This window comes from Cupressus sempervirens, chromosome 3 (genome assembly GCF_028749045.1).
Source record: "Cupressus sempervirens isolate cs-2001-9-10 chromosome 3, ASM2874904v1, whole genome shotgun sequence".
Lineage (NCBI taxonomy): Eukaryota > Viridiplantae > Streptophyta > Pinopsida > Cupressales > Cupressaceae > Cupressus > Cupressus sempervirens.
This window is the reverse complement of record NC_143120.1, coordinates 887,734,491-887,755,139: the sequence shown is the minus strand read 5'-3', so window position 1 is coordinate 887,755,139 and position 20,649 is coordinate 887,734,491. Positions and strand designations below refer to the sequence as shown.

General features: G+C 36.1%; 1 protein-coding gene across 4 annotated transcripts in view; it reads right to left on the bottom strand.

Annotated features, from left to right (window-relative positions):
• The window catches only part of LOC149569647 (uncharacterized), a 173,751-nt gene extending 170,797 nt beyond the window's left edge, over nt 1–2,954 (bottom strand). For all 4 annotated transcript variants that reach the window (XM_089822369.1, XM_089822371.1, XM_089822370.1 and 1 more), the window contains exon 1: nt 2,555–2,954. In XM_089822369.1, the coding sequence (XP_089678495.1) occupies nt 2,555–2,915 (361 nt within the window). In that variant the 5' untranslated portion in view covers nt 2,916–2,954. The remainder of the gene's footprint in view (nt 1–2,554) is intronic.
• Between the last annotated feature and the right edge of the window lie 17,695 nt (nt 2,955–20,649).

Sequence of the window (20,649 nt, the reverse complement as noted above, 5' to 3'; positions counted from 1 at the left end):
TCTCCAACACGGTTCCTCGGGGGATAGTAAACTATAAGAAGCATCAACATGAAGGATCTATGGAGGTGGTTGCCCGTGGAGTATTCGCCTCAATGGCCAAGGGGCCAAGATGGACTCGCCGCCAAGCACATCCGTCCCAGAAGAGACTCAGTATGCCTTTGAGCTTTCAAATTCAACATTAACATTGCAGTGGGAGTTCTTGTATGTGTTTGGTCTTCATCAAATGGTTTGCACATGGAGCTTGAGGTTGCAGCCAATGGGTTGGTTGTGTTGTTGGCATAAGTTTGTTGATGTTGGATACCTTTGTGGTATGGGTGATTGGATGGGTTAGCATTTGTTGTGGATGTTATTTTTGATCTCTTGTGTTTATTGGTTAGATTGGAGCAATCAGTTTGGTTGTTGTTATGGTTGATGTTTTATCTTGATTTCTGGAGAATTACTTCGTAATTGTGTTGGGCTAAGAAGTTGATGTTTTTGAAGCTTCTGTATAGCTCATGAGTGCAGTGGACTGGTGGCAGTACTTTGTAGCCTTTGTTATCAATGGGATCTTATGCTTGTGTTGTTTGGACAAGTGTCTAGTTGGAGCACGAGGGCATGTGCTAAGATTTATGCCGTTTCATGGATGGTTGTGATGATATAGTTTCATCAATTTGAATCCTATAAGATCTTCATCAAGTGGGAGAGTATTGGGATAAAATGACTCAACCTTGGGATGCTTTATTGGGTTTTTATTTATGCATTTATGGAAGATGCTAGATGAGACCAAACCTTCTACAAGGATAGATTGGAGCAAAAAATAGAAAGTCTATATTTTGAATTTTGCTCTTGGCTTTGTTTTTTATGCAAGAGTTGTGCACAAAGGAAGTTTCTAAATAAGTTGTAAATACATTGAATGTAGATGCTTTAGAAACCGTCTTTCCTTTTGCATGAAAACTCTATAAATACAATGAGTTGTTAAAGAGATGTAAGTGACAGATGAGAAGTTCTTTACATGACGTTGTTGGATTTTCTCTAGGATAGAGCAAGATGTAAATCTCCATGTGAAGGTTAACAATGTATTGTAACTTGTTGCTGAATAATTCATTAGCTTGGTGTTTTAGGGGGTGGGGTTTTTTTACCTGGAAAGGCTTTCCCCACATATATTTGTGTTTTCTATCATGTCTCATTCTTCCAATTTCATCATTATAGCATATTAAATCTGTATGTTGTAATGCTGTTGAAATTTGTTAGATTTGTAAATTGTAAACACTTTCCTTTAAGATTTTAATTGTGGGAAATCAACTATGTTTGTTTCCACTCTTATGGCATAGTAAAATATACTTGTGTATTTGCTTATTAGAAGCTATTCAAGAAATCATTGAATACAGGATGTGCATACTAATCCCAGATGCCTTTCTGGGATGCTCTCATTTCCCTTCACAGTGGTGTGAAAACCCCATAATAGTTACAAAGGAAAAAATCGATGCATATAAAGTCTCTTTTATAAAATTTCTATCTGGTGCAATGAATTCCCTTTCAGATTTAATAGAAGATAGATGTAGTCTTGAGAATCCAGATCTGTGACCATTTTCTGTTCATAATTTCGGTGGAATGAGTTTGTCAATTAGCATAACAGATTTGCTGTTTTGGTCGGGAATTTTTTGTTTTAAGCTCTCAACATTTATGAGAATTCACTATGGTCTAAAAACTAACAACTTTCTCATGAGCAGTACCAAAATGCAACACATCGATTGTCTGTCCACTTGTTTGCGTGCCCACTTGTCCTCGCCCTCTAGAAAACTGACTTAAATTAGTTATGGGAAAACCACCCCGAGTTTTCCTACATATTTGATCCAGATCACGGCCGGTAAAGATCTGAGCCATGGAGTAGCAGTTAGACGATAGAAGTAATCGTTTGTACAGACCCGGTTATTTCCATATACAAACAATGCCCTAGAACCCAGCTCCATATGATCAAGCATACAAACTATGGCCTTGAACAATTCGTATAATAAGATAAATCCCATATTCAAATAATATGACCGGATATCCTCCAAAATCGTAGTTCGAGTTGCCAAATAATATCATACTCCTAATATCATACTTTTATGCTATGATGCCCAATACAAATGAGACAAAAAACATACACCAAAATCCTGGAAAAACATAAGGCTTACCCAAGGATAGCGAGCCGAATGCTTGAGTGGACTGCACCATGGCAATTCAGCCAATATCTTGTCAGTGGATAAACTCGTCAATAAATTAAGGAGGTCCTTATGGCAAGCACAACGTCGGCAATAAAATACGTCAAATCCAAAGTACGAGACAAAATAATGCCCTTGAGCCGAAAAATCAAATTATGAAACACTGGACACAAGCCATACCATTATAAAGGGATCATAAACCGTGCAAAGAGAATGTGTTTAATCCAAATATTTCCCACAGAACATTGTGCAGATAATAAATTAATATTTCCCACAGAAAATTTGCAGATAATAAATCAACTCTTTAGTGTAGTTCTTTAATTTGATGGACTCAGTCGACACAAAAAACCATGAAGTCCAGTGCTTCTTACCTTTTATATCTGTTACATTGGGCGTTCCATTTTTGTTGTTACTGTCAACAGCGTGCAAAGTCAGTGAATGTTGCAATTTTCTAGTCGATGGCAAATTGAGATTGGTACGAGATGAATAAAGGGGACAAAAGTCGCCCACAATGGTACTGCCCTCACCGTCCTCCTTGGATACGCTTGTTTTGGAGAAGACATGTTTCCTTGATCTAGTGTTGCTGCAGCCAACGTTCGGCCATGACCGCTGTGATGTTCTGATGCCCAACTGTTTTATGGCACTTGAACCGAAAACTCCATTGACCGCTTTGCTGAATTCAGAAGAAATTGGGGTGGGTGGTTTTCCAGGTGGGACATTCAGCAACGCCATTGTTCATGCACTACTTCTAGCTGTTTCGTCACAATCCCTACTTTTAGAGTAGTGAATGGAAATGTTTTATGGTTAAATAAAATGTTCGCATGTGGAATCGCATATTTGTGTTCAAATGCCAAAAAGAGAGAGAAAAATAAAATCATGATTTGTGTATGAAGAAAGTGCCGGGCGGAGGCTGCTCGTGCTTCAATGCTTCGTACGATGGATCACTGTAGCAATCAAACATTAATGTGTAAAAGGTAAAATCTACATTAGAATTCTGCATTAGATATATTAGGGTGCCGTCTTATGAAGGCTGTAGGATGCATTTGATTAATTGGAATCGTCTTCTAAATAATAAAATTTTTAGTTTTTTAAGTGTAAATTTCAGTATGTGGAAAACGCAGGTAGGCTTTTCTTCTATCACTTGTCAATTGTATACCAATTTCTATTTTTTTATCAATAATTTTTTTAAACATTTTTTATCAATTTCTATGTTTTTTATTAATAATGTTTTCGAACATCTTTATTTATTTAGTAAGTAAATGAAATATGTTAAATAAAAATAATTCATAAGACCACCTACTTTCATAAAGAATGGAGTTTTTTTTAGGAAGCCCCCCTCCATAAGATCGCACCTTTAGGTAGGGGTTTTATGGGAGGGGCTTGGGCTCTATTTTTGTGGAGGGGTAGCTCCATAGTAGTTTTTTTGGAAGGGGCTAAAGGTTTTAATTAAAATCTTCTCTTACAGAATAGGGGCTCCAATTTTTTAGCCCTCTCAATTTGGGAAGGCGAAATGGGGTGGAAGTGGATTTAGCCCCACCAGTTTAGGGAGTTTTTTGTCACATGTCAACAAGTTATTAATTATTTTAAAAATTAATTATGATAGTAATAAAATGATAATAACATAAATTTAAATTCTTCAAATGATATTCATGGGACCACTAACTTCCTTAAAAATTAGGAGCTAAACTTTTTAAGCTCAAACAAATTTAGAAAATTCATGGGTTATGATATTGCTATTGGGATTTAAATGTGTTGTTTTTGAGTCAAACTCATTGACCCATGTTTAATGAGTAGTGATTCATACACAAATCTATCTCTCATGAGAATAAATGGAACACTCATTAGATCTAGGTGATGCTCATAGAGGTGAAGCATCAGGACTCCCTGGGAGGTCACCCTATTGGAAGCATGAATGTTGATGATACTCCTATGGGGGAGTACTGTAGAAACATGATTAGATCATTATCATGATGATATGTTACATTCATAATTGTGTTTATCATTGATGTCAAGATAGTCATTTTCTATGGTATTTGATAGAAGAATAGTGAAAAGATCAAGTTGGTACGAACAGATCGTTGAGTACTTTTACCAAGCGAGGTTAAAGGGAGATACTACCAAGTGTCTAGTATATACAATTAACCTTGGAAACATAAGATATTAAGTCTGGAAGAAGTTATGCAAGTTTCAATGAAGATTGTTCTTAGATAGAGTTTACAGAGGCATGTTCTAGTAAACTTGTTATATCTCTTAGCAGAGTTGTTATTGTGAGAATTTGAAGTTAAAGATGTGAAGAAGACATTCTCGAGATGGCATAGCTAAGCTCACTTATCATAATGTTACATGTACGAAAAGTTATTCAAGTTACAAGGTGAAAGATTAATGTTATCGCTAAGTGTAATGTGTTCTTAATGAGGCCTTATAATAATTATTTGAGGGGTAATAACCGACTTAGGGAATTGTTGTATGGATTTTGTATATAGGAAGGACATTTTCTTTTATCATGTATGGATACAAGTGAATGATTGTAAGTAGCACAAAGAGCAAAATGTGATTTAAATAAGCAGAGCAGAGCGAAGAGAAAGAAAACTTTGTTGCTGAGGTTTTATTGTGTGATCCAAAGTTTGATACTTGGATCCAAGGTTCTTGGCCTAGTCTACAAGCTCTGACAGTGATTGGTCTGGTTGACAGGACAAAGGAAGGAAGTTAAAGAATAGTAGAGACAATTATTCTACAAGGAATAGTTAAGAGATCAGTTAGACAATGAGTTCAGTGGTCTTGCCCCATAAGTTTTTTGGACAGTGTGTCCTTTTGTCTTCTACAACTAGTAATAGGATTGGAATCTTCTAACAAGGATTCAAAGTCTCCTAATAGGGACTCATATATACTAAATGTTGTAATTGACTCCTAAAAGGGTTCATCCTCTCTTTATATTAGTACATCATCCTGTGGGCATCATTCCCACCGGGGTTTTCCCTCTGATCAAGGGTTTCCCTAGTTAACATATATGGTGTAATTGTGTATGTGCATCTTGTTATGGTTGTTGTTTACTTTGGTTGAATGGTTAAGATTATTTAAGATGGATAAATGTTTTAATTATTAGATAATTGATTCACACCCCCCTCCCCCCTCCCTCCCCCTGTTATCTCGATGGACTATTGTTTCTAACACGCCTATCCCAATACTATTCCAGCTTGAGTGCACTTAACTACGAAGTTTCCTCCATGGTTAAACCCACTCTACTTGCAACCCCATTTGCAAAACCTTCACCAAGTGTTGTGACCATTCATTAGAAAGCCCCTTAAGCTCATCAAGTGATAAGTAGGAGATATTTCCATAGCAAGTCAAATTATGATATTGTTATCAGGATTTAACTTTGTAGTTTTTTATTCAAACTCATTAACCCATGTTTCATGAGTAGTGATTCATACATGAATCCATCTGTCATGAGAATAAATGGAAAACTTAGCACTCATTGGATCAAAGTGATGCTTACAGAGGTGAAGCATCGAGACTTCCCAAGAGGTTACCCATCCTAGTACTACTTAAGCTCGAGTGCACTTAACTACGAAGTTTCCTCCATGGTTAAACCCACTTTGCTTGCAACCTCATTTGCAAAACCTTCACCAAGTGTTGCACCTTATGAACCATTCATTAGAAATCCCCTTAAGCTCATCAAGTGATAATTAGGAGATATTTCCACAGCAAGTCAAATTATGATATTGCTATCAAGATTTAACTGTGTAGATTTTGAGTCAAACTCATTGGCCCATGCTTCATGAGTAGTGATTCATACACGAATCCATCTCTCATGAGAATTAATGGAAACATTTAGCACTCATTGGATATAGATGTTTCTCATAGAGGTGAACCACAAGACTTCTTGGGAGGTCACCCATCCCAGTACTACTCTAGCTCAAGTGCACTTAACTACAGAGTTTCCTCCCTAGTTAAACCTACTTTGCTTGCAACCCCATTGCAAAACCTTCACCAAGTGTTGTGCCTCATGAACCATTCATTAGAAATCCTCTTAAGCTCATCAATTGATAAGTAGGAAATATTTCCATAGAAAGTCAAATTATGATATTGTGATTAGGATTTAACTATGTAGTTTTTGAGTCAACTCATTGACCCATGTTTTGTGAGCAGTGATTCATACATGAATCCATCTCTTGTGAGAATAAATTAAACACTTAGCACTCATTAGATTTAGGTAATGTTGATAGAGGTGAAGCATCGGGACTTCCCGAGAGGTCACCCATCCCAATAATTCTCCAGCTTGAGCGCACTTAACTATTAAGTTTCCTCCATGGTTAAACCCACTCTACTTGTAACCCCATTTACAAAACCTTCACCAAGTGTTGCGCCTTATGAACCATGGATGAAGCTTTGTAGTTAAGCTCACTCAAGCTAGAGTAGTACTAGGATGGGTGACCTCTTGGGAAGTCTTGGTGCTTCACCTCTATGAGCATCACCTAGATCACTCGAGCTGGAACAATACCGGGATGGGTGACCTCCAGGGAAGTCTCGATGTTTCACCTCTGTGAGAATCACCTACATCCAATGAGTGCTAAGTGTTCCATTTATACTCATGAGAGATGGATTTGTGTATGAATCACTACTCATGAAACATGGGTCAATGAGTTTGACTCGAAAGCTACATAGTTAAATCCTAGTAGCAATATCATAATTTGACTTGTTGTGGAAATATCTCCTACTTATCAAAATTCATGGGACCGTTCACCTTTGAATATTCTTAAAAAATCTTAGCAATCACCCGCTCTATTTTTAAGAAGCCCCCTCCATGGGTCATTGAGATTTTATAGAAATAGTTAATGGTGAGTTTTTTCTCAATAATTTGAACTTCTAAATTTAAAGATGTTGGTGGTATTATATATTTGAGAGTGAAAAAAGTGTAAGATAAATTTATTGTTTATTTTTTGTACAAAAAAAAGAGCAATTATTGACATGTGGAAAAAAAATCTATGTTGGTGGGGCTATTTTCAGCTCCACTCTATTTCTATCCACTTAGGGCTAAAAAATTTAGAGCTCATATTTTATTGAAAAATATTCCAAATAAAATGATAGCCCCTCCCCTAGCCCAAAAATTTATCATGGAGCCTTCCCCCTTCACAAAAATAGAGCCGAAGCTCCCTCTATGGGACCTCTGCCTTAGTCAAAGGACATGTGATAGGGAGATAAAGTCTACTAGACTAATTATATTAGGTCTTATCTGTAAATGATAAATTTATGCAATCTTTTTGTTCCAACATTTTATTTGATTCGTCAATAATTATTAATGACTATGAAATACTAAATTTTATTTAACAAAAATATTATAGCTGATCACCAATATTTATTTCCAATAATCAATAAATATGATATTTTAAATTTTGCATTCATTGGGGTAAGGAGAAAAATAAATTTTCCCTAAGAAAAATAATTTTATAAATAAAATTCTAGAACATCTAGAACTTCTTTATCGGAGTTGACTCTAGTAAGCTCTAACCCACTTACACATCATGACAAGATACTGTTGAGATAATGTGTGTTGCACACATTGCATAATATTGTTATATTATTTTATTTTATTTTATTATGTAATGTTGCACCTAGATGGGTGTACAACATGTAAAGATTCCCATGGGATATACTTGATGAGTTGTATTGTAACATTGTGATAATATTTCATGTAATTATTTAATATTGGAAAAAAGAATTAAATTTCTAATATTAAATGTGGGGTCAAGGGGTTAGGTAGCACATGGTTTATGTAATACCACTTGGTGGTTTTGTGAGGCTTGCTACTATATAAGTAGCCACAAGGGTAGTTGTTGGTGTAAGAAGAATAAGGCAAAAAAGGAAAGAGTCAAGTGGGACAAGGCTTAACAAATTAGCCAAGGGAGCATTTGTGAAGGTTGGAAGCATGGCATGGGATGTGTGGATTCATGCTTATTCACATGGATTGCTTGGTTGTGGCTATGGCTTTAAAGACTTCCATGGTTATATTGCAATGGTTTTCTTTGTTGAATAATACATGGTGATGGATGCTTTTGGAAGCTAGGTTTTTCCCCCCGATGAGGGTTTCTTAGGATATATCTTGTGCAACAATTTTTGTGGTTATGTTGTCTATTCTCTTGCATGTGGATTTTAATTACATATTTGTTTCAGATCTATTATGGGTTATGTGGAAAATGTTATATTCTTTATTCCAAATTTTCTTACAAGTGGTATTAGAGCCTAGTTTTATTATTGTAATTGTAGATTGAATCCATGGGAATGCATGAGAGGATAAAAGAAAGGGCAAGATATGTGAATTTTGTAAGTTGTTTATTACAGATCTAAGGGTTTTGGGTTTGCTGTTATGATAAGATATTGGTAGATTTTGGGCATGTGAAATTGTTGGACAAAAGAGTTTTTTGGATGTTTCATTTAAACGAGGGTTGAGGGTTTTAGGGGGTAGCTTGCAAAAATGACCTCTTGGAAAAAAACAAACCTCGCCATTAGATCTAGGTTGGTGTTTCCATAAGTTTTGATATATAATATGCCTTGATTTGGCCATATTCAGAGGAAATGAAAGAATTTTTTTGTTTCAGTCGTGATGGCCGTCAAATTTAATTTCCTCAAAATTTTCATCACAAAAAAAATTGCAATAAAAATGGTAAAAAGACTGTCTTAGTAAAATGGTCATAACTTTCTCTTAGGATATCATATTTCAAACTTCTTATAAGCATTGGAAAGGTAATTTAGAGCACTAAAACTTAATGTAGGTTTAATTTTGTGAATTTTACATTTTTTCAAGTTTTAAGAGCCCAAAAAATCAGATGCTATTTATTTTGAGCACAAATTAGGGCATAACTTGGGCATATGGAGTCAAATTTTAGACTTCGAGTAGTCAACAGAAATCTCTTGAAGAGCTCTAAACATTGTTCATATTTGGTTAGGTTTGACATAGTTTATTTGGTGTTATATTAATTTGAATAGTTTATGGTATATATTGACTATGGTAGCATTGTGAGTTTATGACATTGTATGTTTGGAGATTTAAGATTTGATGTCATTATATACTCAATTCATATTTCAAATTGGTCTCAAGATGATATGGTTATAAGTGTTTGTTTGGATGTGTATGATGACTTATTGGGTCTATAAGTTGTGGTAGTGTTGTAAGTGGTCTATACTTACAGGTTGCATTTATAGTTTGGTTATGAATTGTCTTCCATTAATCTTTCATTATTGATGCATATTCAAATTGGTGGCTTGGATTTGAGTTGTCTATGCCCTAAATCACATGATTTGTAGATTTTTCTTCATGTAGAAGGGATGAGATATTGTTACCAGGTACAATCATGGTAGATGATTGTGGTTGACTATTTTATGCTAACAGGTTCAACACATTGAGTGTTAGATGCTCAGTTCATGGATGTGATCATAGTGTCATGGATTTTGGAATGACATGATTGGATATAGAGGTACATCCTTGATGATCATTGATTTGGATTCATGATTTGGTTATGGTGGTATATCTTCTTGGTTGAGGATCATGGTTATTTGGTTTCTTTAAGGAGCTCATGATGTGCACTTTGAGTTCTTTGATGGTTTGATGCCTTGGTCGATTCTCATGGTTAAAGGATGATTTTTCATCATGATGTCATGGATATCTTGGATACACAATTTAGTGGGAGCTTGTGGTAGTGATGGTGTGACAGTGTAGGATTAGTTCCTGGTTCGGTTTGTATCTTCTTGGTTTGGAGATCTTGGTTTCACTTGGTATTGACACTTTGGTTGTGTGTATAGACCTAGAGGATCTTCATGTAGGAGATGGGTTTTATGATGCCATGGGTGACTTGATACCATAGTTGAGTGGGAATTATCGGCATTAATATATTTATTGAGTGTTTGCAGATGTTGGAGGTTTGTCTTCGATCTTGTTGCTACAGAAGCATCTTTAACATTTGCATGGTGCACTTGTTATCTTCATGGTGTGTGAAGATGGTTGGATCTTGAGCAATCATGGAGTTCTTGGTTATATTCATGGTGCGTGGAGATGGTTCTTCATGGTATGTGCAAATGGGCTTTCTTCATGGTATGTGGAGATGGTTGCATCTTAAGGACTAATGGGGTTCCTGGTAAAGGCATGGTTTATGCTTTCATTTGACATGTTATCCTTGGTGTGAGGATGGTTTCATTATTATGTCATGGTATACTCTTGATACATGTTTAAATTTTTAACATATTATAGTATGTTCATATGGAGCATGTTATCTCTTTGGTTGAGATGGTTTAGATCATGTTGTCATGTTTATGCTCCTAAGGCCATGGTTGGAACTTTGACATTGATCTTGTTTTAGTTTCTTGGTATTGAGTACATTGATCATAAGTTGGATACTTCATGATATTGCTATGTTGCATTTGGATGTGGCACGAATTGATTGGTTACAAGTGCTCATGGATACTTAGAGACAGCGGTGATGTTAATTTCTCTTGGATTAGAGAAGTATTTGTTGGGACAATTGATGGTTTCAGTAGGAGAGTCTAAGAGGCATTCACTTGATATGGACTTAAGAGGAGATTTTTCTTAGATGAGTCTTGGTTGGAGACCTGGATATCTTGATGAGCATTCTCATTCTCCACTCTTGGTCTACTCAGCAGTTTTGTCCATTGTTTCTCTTAGGTGCATTATGTTTATGCTTGTCTTTCATGGATATGGATCTTGAGCTATGGTACATGAGTGAGTTCTGGAGGGTTTATTTAAGAGATGGCTTAACATTGGTTATCTCCATTTGCATATGTTGTTATGTTAGTTGAGTTTGAGAGATGGTTTTATATTGGGCATATTCCTTGGATTAGGAATGGTTTTATGAGTTTTATCTTCTTGTGAGAAGCTTACATCCATGATTAGTTATATGGTTTGGGTGTTGTTGAGGCTTCTTGGTTGGGATTTAATGGAGGAGATCATACTCCCATAGTTTACATCTAGAGATGTATGTAGAAGGACATGATACAGGTTATGATTTGCATAGTTTCTCATTGGTCTTGGTCATCTTCCTGGATGTTTGGTTTTGCTTACATTAGATTTGAAATTGGTTAGAGATTATGATCACTAGTTTGTGCTCATGTATGTCATGTGAGAGATGACATGGTTATTCTTTTATCTCTTTCCTTTGTTGGTTGTGGAGAGCTTGGGAGACTATTAGAGACTTGTTATGAGAGTTGTTCTTGCAGGTTATTAGTTTATGTATTGTTGATGTCCTTGAGACCACATGGATTCACTTCTTTGAGATGTTGTGAGTGGACTGGTTATAGATTTGACATTATCTTTTGTAGTGCGATCTTCTTGGTATATATGTGACAGGTATTTCTCTTGAGGTTTGTGATTGCAGGTTACAGATTGGATATATTGATGATGTGAGATTCACTTGGTATACCTTTAGAGGTATGGATAGTTGGATGGGTTTTGGCACTTGTTATGGGTGCTATTTTAGCTATGGATATTTTGACAACTACAGATACATGTGATTACCTTTGGATCAGGTTTTTGTTCTTGTCATTTCAGTTAATACGAGATTTTATGATCTTCTAATGTGACAAGTTGGGTGGCTTTCTCTTTGGATGACCTATGTATGTTCAGTGGTAGTGGCATAATAGGAGGTGAGATCATTCATGTTTAAGACGTTGGATAATTTGATTTTGTTGTGAGTACCAGGATGGAGCACATGGTGTACTTTGATCCATGATGGTGGATGTATTGGGAGGGATTGTTCTCTTGTTCATTTATGCGTCTATAGATTGACCCTATACAATGTATACAACAAGTGGGAGATTATTGAGATAACAGGTGTTGCCCACATTGCATAATATTGTTATATTGTATTATTTTATTTTATTATGTAATGTTGCACCTAAATGGACATGCAACATGTAAAGATTCCCATGGGATATACTTGATGAGTTGTATTGTAATATTGTGATAATATTTCATCCAAGCATTTCAATTGATACAGGATTTTATGATCTTTTAATGTGACAAGTTGGGTGGATTTCTCTTTGGATGGCTTCTATGTATGTTCAAAAGCAGTGGCATAATAGGAGGTGAGATCATTCATGTTTGAGATGTTGGATACTTTGATTTTGTTGTAGGTACCAAGATGGAGCACATGGTGTACTTTGATCCATGATGGTGGATGTGTTGGGAGGGATTGTTCGCTTGTTCATTTATGTGGCTACAGATTGACCCTATGCAATGCATACAACAAGTGGGAGATTGTTGAGATAACAAATGTTGCACACATTACATAATATTTTTATATTGTATTATTTTATTTTATTATGTAATGTTGCACCTAGATGGATGTGCAACATGTAAAGATTCCCATGGGATATACTTGATAAGTTGTATTGTAACATTGTAATAATATTTCATCCAAGCATTTCAATTGATACAGGATTTTATGAACTTCTAATGTGACAAGTTGGGTGGCTTTCTCTTTGGATGGCTTCTATGTATGTTCAGTGGTAGTGGCATAATAGGAGGTGAGATTATTCATGTTTGAGATGTTGGATACTTTGATTTTGTTGTGGGTACAAGGATGGAGCATATGGTATACTTTGATCCATGATGGTGGATGTGCTGGGAGGGATTGTTCTCTTGTTCATTTATGTGGGTACAGATTGACCCTATGCAATGTATACAACAAGTGGGAGATTATTGAGATAATGGGTGTTGCACACATTGCATAATATTGTTATATTGTATTATTTTATTTTATTATGTAATGTTGCACCTAGATGGATGTGCATGTAAAGATTCCCATGGGATATACTTCATGAGTTGTATTGTAACATTGTGATAATATTGTTGGAATAAATCAACAAAGGGAGAGTCGTAGTTTGAGTTCTAATAGGAGTCTATTAAGAACTAGTGATTTGTTCACAGTTCTGGTTTGTTGTTAACAATTATAGTTTGTTGTCAATAAGGCTTAGTTTGTTGTCAATTAGTCACAACTAGATGTAGAGTTTGTTTCTGGTTTTATAGGAGAGTAGTTGGTTGTAGTTTGTGTATAAATATGTATTGCTTATGTTGTTTTCAATAGACAGAAGAAGTGAGCTCTTCATTTACTTTGTTTTATGCTTTGTATTCTTGTTGTTCTATTTTCTATTTTGGCATCAAAGCTAAGGAATGTTGTAATTCCCTGCTATGTTGTCTCCTGCTTAGTACAACCTTTGTTGATAGTGTTGTAGAAGAAGTTCATGAAGCAAAAGGTCTAATCCAACCTTTTAGAAGTGAAGCAACTGTAAAGATGCCATGTTTGAGTTGATTTGCTTAAATTTGCAACTGGTATATGTTTAGCAATCTGATTTGAGTTCAAGAATTGGTAAATTTTCATTATTTGTTGTTCTTTGGTTACTTCAAAAATGACAAGTCTATCTAATTCTTATCTAACTGAGTCAAATAAGTTAGATGATTCCAATTATGTCAATTGGAAGTTTAAGATGCATACTCTAATGGAGGGATATAATGTGTGGAGCATTGTAAATGGTACTAAGGCTAAGCCTACTACACCTCCAAATGATGTTCAAGATCGAGAGAAAAGAGAAATCAAAGCCAAGATTCTTTTACGAATGTCTATAAAAGACTCTATCATCCCTCATATAAAGGATAGCACTACTTCTACTAGTACTTGGGATGCCTTAAAAGGTTTCTACGAGATTAAAAATTCAAATAGGATTTGTTTTTAAAGAGTAAGTTACTTTCAATTAACATGGAAGCAAATGAAAATGTTAGTGTCATTTATCCATAATCAAGGATTTAATGGATAAATTAGCCGACATTGGTGAATTAGTTTCAAGTAGTGATTTAGTTACTGTTACTTTGAATGGAATGGTGCATGATTATCAAGTATTTATTATTGGTTTGGGTGCAAGAGAAAACACTCCTTTTTAGAATTTGGCAAGTATCCTTCTACAACAAGAAGAAAGGAAGAAACACGTGGACAACAGATTTTAGAGTATAGATTCAACTTTGATGGAAAAAGACAAGAATCCATTCAAAGGAAAACAATGGTCAAAGAATAATGAAGGTAAAAAATCTCACAATGAAGGGTATAGCAATGAAAAGAGGTATCATGAAGGGGTATCATCAAATCCAAATATGAAGAAAAATGGTAATTGTAATTACTGTGGAAATTTTGGACATTATGCTTATGAATGTAGAAAAAAGAAGTATAATGATTCCAAAAATAACAAATATGAAGGTAATTTTGTGAATGGTGATTTGGATATAATAAGTGACAACCTTTATGATTTCAAATTGTTTGTTTCTTATTTTGCTCTTTCGGCTCAATCAAGTGATTGTAATGAATGGTCTATAGATCCAGGAGCATCAATTCACATGTCATGCAATAAAAAATGGTTTAAAATTTTTCAAGAGAAGGATGATGGTAGAAAGATCTATTTAGGAGATAATAGGTCACATGATGTAAAAGGATGCGGTAATATAAGTGTACAATTACCTAATGGCCATCTAAAGCAACTTTTTAATGTTATGTATGTCCCAGGAATTAAAAAGAATTTGATTTCAATTTCAGCTATTAATGACCAAGGTCTAAAAGTTGAGTTCTTGAAGGGAGGTTGCCAAGTTAAAGATATGAAAAATCAAAATAATGTGATTGCTAAAGGGATCTAAATAGGAGGTTTGTATAAACTTAATATCAATATGGAAAATCATCATGCAATGACTTCTATAAGTGTGTCTATTGAAGAGCTATGGCATAAAAGGTATGGTCATCTAAATTTAAAAGATTTGATTTCTCTGCAAAGAAGAGAGATGATGCAAGGTCTTCCAACATTTAAAGATGAAAAAATTAGTTGTGATGGATGCACATTAGGAAAACAACATAGAAATGAATTTCCACTAAGAACCAATGTAAAGGAAAGAACTATTCTTGAACTAGTGCATTTAGATGTGTGTGGTCCTATGCAAACTCAATCACTTGGGGGAGCATCTTACTTTCTTATATATGTTGATGATTTCACTAGATACACTTGGGTGTATTTCTTAAGGAATAAGAGTGAATTTTTTGAATATTTCAAAGAATTCAAAACCATGGTAGAAAAACAAACAGCTCACAGTGTTAAGATTCTTAGATCAAATCAAAGGGGGGAATATATGTCAGAAATTTTTGTTAAATATTGTAAAGATAATGACATTCTTAAGCAATATGCAGTTGCCCATAGTCCTGAACAAAATGGTGTAGCTAAAAGGAAAAATAGAATAATTGTTGAATGTGCTAGGAGTGTGCCAAAAAAAAAGAATATCCCTAATAATGCGTGGGCTGAAGCAGTTAATACAGCAATGTATTTGCTAAATAGAAGACCTACCAAGTATCTTGTAAACAAAACTCCTTATGAAGCTTTTCTTGGAATTAAGCCAATTGTTAGTCATTTGATTTTTTTTGGAAGTAAAGCATATTGTCATATTCCAAAAGGGAATAGAAGGAAACTTGATGCAAAGTCATTCAAATGTATATTTGTTGGTTATTGTATTGATCTCAAGGCCTGCAGGATGTACAATCCTACTACTCATAAGGTATTTTCTAGTAGAGATTTTATATTTCATGAATTTGCAAATAATGTTCAAGATGAAGAAAAGGTGGACAAAATTGTTTCATTAAAGCTACTTGAAGCAGACAATGAAAGTTCAGATATTGTAGATTAGCAAACGCATGATCAAAGTGGGCATGAGATAAGTCAAGTTGAGGCCACTCCATCCAATAATGAAGCACTAAGAAGATCTATAAGGCAAATCAAGGTAGAAAATGGGTATAATGACTATGGCTTAATGACTCAAATAATGAGTGTAGATGAACCTCAAAATATTGAAGAAGCTAAGAATCACAAAGAATGGATGAATGCAATGCATGAAGAATATGTTTCAATTCTGAATAATGAAACTTGGGAACTAACTAAACTACCAACAAATAAATTCCTATTGGTTGTAAATGGTTTTTCAAAACAAAGTTTAATGCTGATGGCACTATTGACAGTTTCAAAGCTAGATTAGTTGCAAAAGGGTACTCACAAAAGGAAGGAATTGATTATGAAGATACTTTTGCACCAGTAGCTAAAATGAATACTATTAGACTAATGATTTCACTTGCTACTAAATTTGATTGGGTTCTTCATCAAATGGATGCTAAATCAACATTTTTAAATGGTGATTTAAGAGAGGAAATATATCTTGTTCAACTTGAAGGTTTTGTAAAACAAGGAAAAGAGCATTTGGTATGCAAGTTAAAAAAGGCATTATATGATCTCAAAAAAGCACCAAAGTCATGGTATAATAAAATTGATAAATTCTTCTTTCAACAAGGGTATATGAAGAGTAAAAATGATCCAAATTTGTACATAAAGAATGATGAACATGGGAATGTTGTTTTGATTGCTTTGTATGTGGACGACTTAATCATAACAGGAAGTTCTATAGAGTTGATTGATGCAATCAAGGTAGCTCTATCATAGACATTTGAAATGAAGGATCTTGGAGAAATGCATTATTGCTTAGGAATTGAGGTGTGGAATCAAAATGGTAAGACTTTGATTGCTCAAAGTAAGTATGCAAAGAAGTTAATCCAAAAGTTTAATATGCAAGATTGTAAAACAATGTGTACTCCATTGGAACAAAATTTCAAGTTCTCTTGTGGTAGTTGTTGTGGTCTCACAACACATGCCCCATTCCTCACTAGGAATGGGGACCCCCTACTTTTTTTTGAGCTCCCAATCTCATAGTTCAGGATCCGAGAAAATGTTACAGTCAAAGTAAAAAACATACAAAAAAATTGAAAAATTTGAAAAACCCAAAAAATTGAAAAAATTAAAAAACACAAAAAGTCAAAAGTAAAAAAAAAAAAAAAAATTGGCCTCGCGCAAGTATGCGTGCGCATGGGCGAGGTGCGCAATGCGCTCCATGGCACACCTGCAGTTGCGTACCCCAACCGGCGAGTGGGCTATAAAGCCCCCCATCTTCCTTCACGCTTTATTCTTTGGAAGCATTATTTGCAGGCATGTTTTAAAAAAAGGTGAGCATTAAGCCCACACAATGTGCGGAGCACCCCTCGCCCGCCTCACTCTCAGCCCACACCGCACCGTGCACAAGCTTTGCGCAATGTCGGGTGCGTGCTTTGCGTTGCGTGAGGCTCTTTTCACTTGTGCCCCACTTGATGACATTTTGCAACCTTACTGTGTTTTGGTGCCTTTGTGCTAGCCTCTATTTTCGTTTGATGTGCACTGAGCGTCGGGCCACGTGTGCTTCGCGCCATGCCACGTGCATTGCCTGTCGCACCGCATGCTTTGCCTCAACACATTTTTTTTAATAAACCCCAAAATTAAAAAAAATTAAAAAATATATAAAATTTTAAAAAAAAAAATTTTTAAAAAAAAAGTAAAAAAAAAAATTAAAAATAAAAAATAAAAAGAAAATAATAAAAAATAATAAATGAGTAAAAATGCTCAAATTGGGCATTTCATTTTTGTTTATTTTAATTCAAAGCTTTTAATGTTTTCCTTCCCGATTAGTTTTTATCATTGAGTAGATATACGCTTTTTCTCATAACATGTAGGTGATCAAATGGCATCCACATCTAGATTAGCACCCAAACCCGTAATTTTCAAATTCCAAGGCATTCCCTCAAAATCAAGATTTCATGATGACCACGTGAAAATCTAGGATATTGACTTAGGGCACACAAATCTAGGAGAATTCCTTAGAATCTATAACAAACCAACCGAGAGATCTACACTAGTGTCATTGTTGATCCATTCTGAGTTGGTGAATGCAGCTTCACATCTTATGTCAGTACAATCAGTTGAACTAATCATGGCCCTAGCACAACGTTTTGTTCCGAAAGAAAGGGTTGTCAAGAGCATTACAAGAGAGGTTGTGTTGGACCTACGAACCCACAATATTGAAAGGGTCTTCCATCTCCTAAGAGTGGACCAGTTCATAAGACTCTCATATGAAGCAGCTGAGAGATGGTATAAGGACCAACAGCAAGAGGCAATTGACATCATACAATCTTCTTACCTCATTGAGAAGCCTCCTAGGGTAAGGATAACAGGAAAAGTAGACATGAATCGAGGATATATGAAAGAAGACGTTGGATATTCCATCATCCTTTTGAGCAAAGTAATGGGTCTACCCACAGTGGGCCACCTCATCACCTTCATGGTCAATTTCATTGAGACCATCAGAGTGGCAAAGATACCCTTGGACTAGGCCACCATGCTAAGTGAAAACTTGTATGAGCAATTGAGGATGGTGAAGGACAAGAAGTTTTACATGACTTCTTACATGGTATACGTGATTGCAACAAGAGCAACAAACTACCTTGGTATGTACAGGAGAGGCAGTATGCAGGATCCTAATGCTTGGCTTTACATAGTCTACCCTCAGCTGGTAAAGAAGAAGCTCTTAGCATAGAGAAAAGAGTATAGAATCGTGAATGATGCACTCATCTTTGCGATCATTTGATTCATTGAGGGAGATTACGGGAAGAGGTTATCCGATGAAGCCAAAGCATAGATTACAGTTCTCGAAGCCTACTTCATCCAGTTCAAAATGTTCATGTATTTGTAGGTAGCCGGTGCCTCTATCAATCCCAAGAAGCTCCCAAGATATCCAAGTGACAAACTGGTGCTATTGGAGATTGCTTGACAAATTGAGTTAGCCTATGAGAAGATAAAGAGACAACGGAGGCCTTGCTAGGCATGGCCATTGGTCATTGGACCATATCAGGTGAAGCAGAAGCAAGATATTCCCTCCTTTGAGTGAGAGTGGGAGAATTATCCCCTTGAAGAATACAACTCTCCCTGGCCCTATTTTGACAATGTTGGGAGAGTGGAAATTTTGGCAAGAAAAGACTTCCATCATGAGGATGCTATTGAAGATCACTAGATGAACGCAACAGATGACTATGATGTCTGCATAAAGGATTATTGTAGGATGATTTTGTATCTGACAGAGAAGACTCCCCAGTTGAATATCCTGGAGGAGATAAGGCAACAAGATTCTAAGGAGTTACTGGATCCCCTGTTCAACTCAGACAAAATAGGAGAAAGACCCATTATGAACGCTGAGGTTGATAGGGAAGAGGAAAATGATATTAATTATCAGGCAAGGCATGTTGTCAGAATGACAAAGGAGTGGATCAAGAAACCTTTTCCACTTGATCCAATACTTGATATAGTGATCTTCCATGCACATGCTCGCCTAGAAAGAGGTAGAGGAAAGAAAGTAACAATTCTCAACTTTGCAGCCCAGTCTCCTATTAGGCCAGAGACAATGTACCAACTTGATCACTCAATTGGATATTATCACCCACCTGAGAGGAAGGGAAAGAACAAAAGGAAGAGGACCTCCCCTTAGAGAATTCAAGCGGAGCAGGCTAAAGAATAGGCACCTCCCTAGTAAAAGGAAGAAAGTCCGCAAGGGTTTGAAGATACTAGAGCTACTCAAGTCCAAGATGAACCTCAATTGCCTCCCATTGTACCTATCCAACTAGAAGAGGGAGAGTTTCCACAGGCCTCCATTCCCCCTATGCAAGAAGAGCTAGCTTCTCCTTCTACCTCCAAGAAACAAAAGAAGAGGATTAAGATCCAGATGAAAAAGAGGCAAAGGATTAACAAAATATTGGTGCCTTCCCCATCTATTCATGAAAGCATTCCAAAGGGAGATGAAGAAGAGGAAGAAGAAGAATCAGAAGAGGAAGAGGAACAAGTGCCCCTACAATGAAGAACTCGACTATCAAGAGCCACAAAATTACAACAAAGAAAGAGTGCCACGAGTATCTCAACGTCCACCCAAGCAGAACCCTTATAACTCTCTTCCTAAGAGGATGAAGTACAATAGTGGGTGGATGAGCAAAGTGAAGAGGGCGGTGACATTTTTTCAATGTCAAATTTTGATTTTATGCCCATGGGTACAAAGTTGATTAGGGACACTCCTATAGGTGAACCTCAACAGGAAGACTAGACGCAGATGCTGCTTGATACACAAGGTCCTAATCTTACTCCCCCATCTCCACCATGAATTACAGTGGTAGATAAGGGCTCAATGACTCCTCCACCTTAGAGTTTAAGAGAAGAATAGGTTTAGAAGGAGCCATCATCAGAGGAGCAACTAGAACAAATGGCAACTAATGAAGTGTCAAAGGAAGGACAAATGGTGGAATATTCTAAACCACCTTCCCAAGATACAGAGGTGCAAGCTATAGGATCTATAGAGACTAAAGCTACAGAAGGGGAGCCCTCCCAACAAGAGACAACTCCAAGAAAAAGCGACAAGGGGAAGGAGGTAGTCGAACATACCCCTTCGTCATCAAGAGCTAGGTCCTCAGGAGGACGCATCCCTAGATGGATCCAAAAGGAAATAATGAGGAGTACTAAGCCTCAATTTCGTGCTTCAGAAGAA